Genomic DNA, 7,156 nt, shown 5'->3' on the forward strand with positions numbered 1-7,156 from the left:
CTCTCTTTGTACTTATTTTCTGCTGTAACTATTTGATAACATTGGTAATAATAAAAAATAATTATTATAATTAAACAACAACAATTATAACAAACTCATATATGACAACGCAGAGTTTCACGCAGACTAAATGGATATGCTGCTTATTTATATAAAAAAAAAACATGATTGAGAGAGCAAAGCATAAAATGAAGAATTTTCTTAGATGCCTACTTGTTCAGAAATTAATTTGGCTTGGTTCATCTATATTGAACAAGGACTTTACACGGATCTCAGATGATTTTATGCAAAAGTTGAGATAAAGGATGGTAGTTTTTGGCCAGAAATGGTAGGGTGAAATTTCCAACACTTGACCTGTGTTCATTTTTGCCTCATTCAAAATTCCACAATTGCTGAATAATAGAACAATTGTTGACCTAGGCTACTGTACTTAGAAGGTAATGTATGGCCAGGTATGTGTCTTACCTCAAGATATTTTAAATTATTAGAAAAAAAAATACAAAAAAAACTTTCTAACTTAAAAATATTACCAATAATTTATCAAATGTAGTGAAAAGAAATTCACAAGAATATATAAGTTTTACTCATTTAGCCATTTGTCTTATATGAATAACAATATTTGAACAGGTCTAGAATTAAGGTAAAAATGGCTTTGTAAAATTTTCCACCAATTAATGTACTGTAAATAAGTCTGTAATGTTTGTCCGTGCTATTGATTGCTATATGTGGTTTTTAAAAACGTATAGAGCACACTCCAGGGTACACTATGTACAAGAAACAGTGCTGAGGGTAATAGTGAGAGGTGATGTACATTGTGCAAGTATTATTTTTTAACCAATGTATCATCTATAAATATGTAGAAGATAAACACTTTTAACAATTAAAATGTGTAAAAATACCAAAAACACTTTAATTATCAAATATAATGAAAATAAATTCATTGCAAGATTTATTTTACCAATACATGAATAAATTATATTTTTTATATTATTAAGGGGGGGATATGATGGTGAATGAAATATTTGAACAGATACGAGGTACAATAAATTGAGTGCAGGATAACTGACCATATGCCTAGAGTTAGGGTTTACTAAAGGCATGTTTGTCTGTCATATATATCTTAAAAGAGCACTAATAAATAATTTAAACTACTAGTACATATTTAAGAATTTGATATAGTGAGAGTATCGCACTGCACTGGTCCACCGTAGTGAAAAACTGTGTATCAAAATCACTTAAATATATCAATACGACCTTCAATCATAAATGCGCCCGATTTGGCGACTAGAAGTACAGTGCACGGTAACGATGACGTATGTAGATCTATGTTAAAACAAATTAATACGTAAAACTCCACCAGTGTCATTCAATACTGATGGTAATAGCGAATGGTAGTTATACTTAGGAAAATGTTTTATTGCTCCAAGGTGGAATGCTAACAAAAATCATAGGTAAAATCGATAACTGTCCAAAAGACAGCAGCAGCAGTACATTAACTTGTAACATGTAATGACTGGCGTGTCCACGCGCGAGCCTCGTTATGGACAGAATTGTGAAATCCTGTAAAGAAGGAGGGGTTCGTGTAAAACAATCCCTCTCGATTGTCTCTTAATTTTATCAAGGTTGACAATGGGGAAGCTTAATGTATTTGCCATTTCTCTTCCAAACCAATATGCAGTTTATCACGCAGGAGAAGTCGTACAGGGCCATGTCCTAGTGGAGTTAAATGAGCCGATGAAAATGAGAGGTGAGTTGAAACGCCACGATGTCAGACCCTGACAACATGAATTCAGGACCCGTAGTAATCCAAATGAAGACCTTTGTTGTTGATCGACAGTTAATCTGTTGCAACAAATCACTTTCCACACGGTTATCTAACATTACGTGGTTCGTCTCGACGGTTAGTGATACTGATCAGCGTCTGGTTGCATGTACAGTATGCCACTGGACCCATATTGGACTAGAAATTACACTTTTCCTTTTTTTTCAGTAGTAGTATGACTGCATCATTCAGGTGGGGGATTTGTTTGGGGGACTTTTAGTTGAACCCCCCTCCCCTGACTGAATTTTCAAGATAAACTGTACACGTTTATAGACCCCCCCCCCCCCAATCAATAAAACATGGGTTTGTTTATTTATCAGATTTTTTAGAGGTCCCACCACTGCTCTTAGCCTAGGTGCATGGTTCATTGAATGGTTCAGTGTCTGGTCCTCTGTATTTCACCCAAAACATATATTATTGCTATCTCCGAAGTAAGAGTGACTGATGGTTATCTCAAGTCCTGCCCTAGTTTGTTTACAATAATTGAGTTCACATGCAGTGGCATCACGTGACACATAACCTAATTATCTAATTAACCAGTGTCCACTGGAGTTAATTAGAAGTTAATTCTCCCAATGGCCAAAGTGAATCTTTTGCTGTCTAGAACTTAATGATATAAACCATGGTGTATGTATAGTATTATCAAGCTACATGTACAGTACAGTACATACATGTACTATGTGGCTTTAAATTGCCCAATACACTGCAATACATGTACAGTGCAGTACACTTGAAAAAACAAGTCCAGTTGCAACTAACACACGAAAGGGTAATTTCAAACTAATAGGGTGATATACAATGGAAATTTATTACTTAGTGCTTAATATAACTTACAAATATAAATAAGACTTTTTGACCTATTTTCAGGTGTCCGTATTGAATTGAAAGGCTTTGCGTATGTTCATTGGACTGAACAACATACTACACATACTGGAAAATCCTCTCATACAACCACCAGGCATTACTCTGCTACTGAAAATTACTTTCATCACATTATTACTTTGTTTGGTAAAGGTAAGTTAAGATAGTGACCCTGTATGATATCACATGGAATAACAAATATGGAGATACTTGTACATACCTGCAGTTTTTCTTTCCTGTCGACAGCACATGGATTGTGTAAGCATTTTTATATAACCTTTTTTTTTTTTAATTTACAATATAAGTATTACAAAATATCTGTTAATTACTTTAATTTGAAATGCCCCTTAACATCATATCAGTTTTTTTCAAAATCATGTCAAAATCAACACTATTTTTAAATGTGTAGAATCATGCTCAATGGCCTGGATGTCTGTCTGTTTCTTTGAACAGGTCCTAACGATCGTGGAGATGACCCTACTCTACCAGCAGGTAGTCACACTTTTCCATTTAGTTTTCAACTTCCTCATGGTTTGCCATCATCCTTTGAGGGAGACTGGGGTCACGTGCGCTACAGCATGCTTGGGACCATTGACAAACCCTGGAAATTTGACCATCATACCAAAAGAGCCTTCACTGTCCTCAGTGTTCTGGATTTGAACACAAGACCAGACGCTGCTGTAAGGATCATTTTGATTTTATGGTGACTTTTGCATGTGTAACAGATTATGTGTTGCTATGGTGTGGTAAGGGATTCTTACTTTGTCCTTATAGACTGATTATGGGATTTTTACATCTCTTCTCTCTTCAAAATTCAGCTTTTGGTCTAACAAAAATAAGATATTGGCTGCCTTTTTAAAAAAAAAATAATTGCTCTTTTCCTGTCAAATTGAGTACTAACAGCACCCTGTGTTGCTGAATTAAATGTATATCAGTATATATACACAATGTATAATATACATTGCTAATAGTATTTTATATATAGCTAATTTTTTGTATGTAGATGGGTATGGAGGGACAAAACTCAAAGACCCTGTGCTGCCTGTGTTGTGCCAGCGGCCCTATTACTGCAAAGATAAGTATACCTAAGAAGGGCTATGTGCCTGGAGAGACAATTCATGTCACTGCAGAAGTGAACAACCACAGCAGTAGGAAAATGGACAGGGTTATGTTTGTTCTGAGACAGGTAGGTAAAATGAAGATTACCTTTTCATGCTGTTATTATGAAGATTAGTGGCAATTATTTAACATATTGGACTCATTGTCATAGACCCCATTCCCAGAGATTAGATCGATCCAACTAGATCGACCTAACTCCCTGGGGGGTCATGCTAAATAGCTGTCAGCCGAGTGGGCACGAAAGTTAATTACCCCCTCACAGCTTGTAGTAGGCAGGATGGACATTTAAGCCGGATAATCTGACAGTAATCTAGTGAGACTCCCCACGAGGATAGATCAATCTAAAATCTATGGGAATGCACCCATAGATGTCAAGAGAATGGTGTGCCTGAGGGTGAGCTTCTCTTCACATTGTTGAGAAGTGCGTGTATATGCCATAGCTACCTATCAACACCATCTAAATTAGTTTTTTAAAGCTTAAAATCATATACCCATTTATATTATTGTTTTCAGTCAATTGCTTTCCATGCAACCACCAAGACACGTTACAGTTCTAAAAATGTATTGAACATTGTGAAGGGAGAGGTTGCACCAGGTGATAGTGAAGCATGGAGAAATGAAACCATCATTATTCCCCCTATACCACCCTCAGAACTGGTGGGATGCCGCATCATTGACATCCAGTATTATATGTGTGTAAGTTTGTTATTTATTTAAAATGGCTCTGTCCCTGTGTGATTTTATTCTCTTATGATGCCTAAACGGTACACATGAATCTTGCAGTAAGTTGAAACAACTTGCATATAGTATCACACTACTAAATATAAAATGTGTTTACATGTACTGGTGATACCTTAGATTCACTACCAAATTATCAGAAATAAAGAAATCAGGACAATACTTGCATGTCTCATGTTCCAAAGTTTATGCAGTAATGTACAAGAAGGGGCCTAAATGTGCATATTAAATTCTATATTACAGATTGTGGTGGATCCCTCTGGGCCTGCATTTGACCTGGAGGTCCCACTGGAAATCTTAGTGGGCACTGTCCCACTTCGTACAACTTACCCTCAGTATGGTTTTGGGGCAAACTATAATACAGTGTATAGTTCAAATCAACCTCCACCACCCTTGCCTGTACAGCCCTCTGCACCACCAACTGATGCCGCTGTACCTCGTAAGTTTTACTGGGACTTGAATTAGCAAGTATTAGTGGGATTACACAGACACCTCCCTCCATACACCCCCTTCTCAGTACAATCCTTGTATTATCCTTCATCACAGAGTTGGTTTAAAAAAAAAAACAATCTGAATGTGCTCATAGGTATATAAAGATAAGATGTAGATAAGCATGTGGTTTATAGTCAAATAATTAATTTTTATTCTTGATATCTTCCAGCTCCCCCAAGTTATTCTGCTTGTGTTTTTGGAGCAGTGGACATCAAGGATGACGCAGATAATGAATACACCAAGGGAGACTTACAATACACACCAGTGTACACATACTATGATAGAATTTAATAACTGACATACCTGAAGGAGACAATCTGACATGAGCTTTTTCCACGGAAAAACTGAATTCCGCGTTTTTTAATTCAATTCTAATGGTTCCTGATATTTGCAAAGGTTAGGTGTTGGGAACCATGATAAATTTTCAGAGTTTTTCTCTTTTTTTTTTTTTTTTTTTAAACCTAGGCTCATGTCTGATGTATATGGCTGGTATGACTGGTGATTGTGTTGACTGAAGTTAGCATTGGACATTGAGATGGATACAACATTATAAAATATAGGATTTTCATTTTGTATATGGGAAAATTTTAAGATATAACCAAGAATTTGATCTGTTTACATACAGACACTGTATAAAGCTGTATATTTTTTATCTTTGTGTCTGATACATCTGTCCTTCACCCTGTAAGTGCTACATAGTATTTTTGTTTTACTTCAAATTTGCTGAGTTGCTTTGTTCAGTAAAATTGTCACTATTGGATTGTTTTTGCAGAAAATGACTATTTTTTTGTAAATATTGTTGCATGTTTTTTCCTATTTAGTAAAATATTTATGTAAAGAACATCCCTAAGTTTAATCTCTGCTTTTAAATATATTTATATGACAGTTTTTGTAGTATATTTTTAAACTATGTAGAATATCATTTGAATATCACTTGACACTTTTTAATAGCTTTGAAGCTCTGTGTGTATGAGGAAGCATTGTTGCATGTAAAGTGACACATATCATTCCTCGAGTCTTGGTAGGTTAAAGAATTTTAGTTCTCCCCCTTTCATTCCAGTTTAAAGGTATAGGGTACCCTTTATCATCTACTGTAATTACTCGATATCTTCAGTAGAAGAAAATTGTTAATTTTGTAGATACTGCATGTATTTTTCAAGTCAAAATTTCTTAAATTGGAAAATTTCTATTATTGAGTAGCAGCAACATAATTAAAAAGCAGACTACTCTATAGTTTTATTCTTTGCAGAAAGCACCACAAATGCTATATAGAAATATAATTTTTTCATTATAAAATTATGTATCTGAAAGTTTGATAATTTTTTCCCATCGAAAACTTTAAGTAATTACCATGATATTATTTAAATTTTTAAGGAGACTTATGCAAAAAAAATACCTCACTCTCATTGCATGTGATTATTTTGCTTTTATCTTAAATGAACTAAATAGGTCTATTTTTTAGGAGTAATATTTTTGAAAATATATTTTGAGCTATTTTGTTGATTTCCTTGCAAAAGTGTGCATATTATAATATACTTGGTAGGCTGTGTATTGTTGTTAGTGTGTGTATATACACACATAAAAATGATCTGACAGACTTTCTTTGTTAACATTATATAACTGGGTATGCAAGTCCTTCACTTTAGCATGTTTACTACTATACAGGGTGAACTGTTCGCACAATAAAATATAACAATGTATTTCAAATTGTCAATCAGTCTTCAATTTTACACCCCAAACTCAACAGCTGTGTTCACTTTTTATCAAATTGAGTACATATATCAGAAAATGTTCTCAATTTTGTTTATTTGAATCATGACTGGGTCACAGAACATGTCTTTAAACTGGCATCCTTTTTGCTGCTGCTTTGTGGTTTCTACCTATTGCCTTGTATCAGTTGTATGAATGATGTTTCAAGGGGGTTGAGCTCCCAAGACGGGAGCATGGCGAGTTCATTGATGACCGTGACATTTTGTCACTTTCACACACAATAAACTTAAAATAATATGTGAACTGAGTTACTACATATATTGGCATTTTTCTCCCAAATGTGCCCATGAAACGTAGCAAAAGTGCTGAGCTTCTGCCCAGATTCAGCCAATTTTAATGTGCATTGAAAGGCCC

General features: G+C 34.9%; 1 protein-coding gene across 1 annotated transcript; it reads left to right on the plus strand.

Moving 5' to 3' along the window:
• Nucleotides 1–1,508: 1,508 nt before the first annotated feature.
• Nucleotides 1,509–6,732, plus strand: LOC106178699 (arrestin domain-containing protein 17). The gene is made up of 7 exons (XM_013561992.2): nucleotides 1,509–1,747; nucleotides 2,690–2,836; nucleotides 3,137–3,363; nucleotides 3,687–3,869; nucleotides 4,316–4,498; nucleotides 4,784–4,979; nucleotides 5,202–6,732. The coding sequence occupies exons 1-7, from the start codon at nucleotides 1,630–1,632 to the stop codon at nucleotides 5,321–5,323; spliced, it is 1,176 nt and encodes a 391-aa protein (XP_013417446.1). The 5' UTR covers nucleotides 1,509–1,629; the 3' UTR covers nucleotides 5,324–6,732.
• Nucleotides 6,733–7,156: the final 424 nt, after the last annotated feature.

The sequence above is a fragment of the Lingula anatina genome, chromosome 1, assembly GCF_051362555.1.
Source record: "Lingula anatina isolate TDL-2025a chromosome 1, LinAna3.0, whole genome shotgun sequence".
Lineage (NCBI taxonomy): Eukaryota > Metazoa > Brachiopoda > Lingulata > Lingulida > Lingulidae > Lingula > Lingula anatina.

Bases quoted from the DNA above. Each gene is read 5' to 3' on its own strand.
- LOC106178699 (XM_013561992.2), top strand. From the start codon at position 1,630: ATGGGGAAGCTTAATGTATTTGCCATTTCTCTTCCAAACCAATATGCA. The intron at 2,837-3,136 runs GTAAGTTAAGAT...TTCTTTGAACAG, and splicing joins TATTACTTTGTTTGGTAAAG to GTCCTAACGATCGTGGAGAT. The intron at 3,870-4,315 runs GTAGGTAAAATG...TATTGTTTTCAG, and splicing joins TTATGTTTGTTCTGAGACAG to TCAATTGCTTTCCATGCAAC.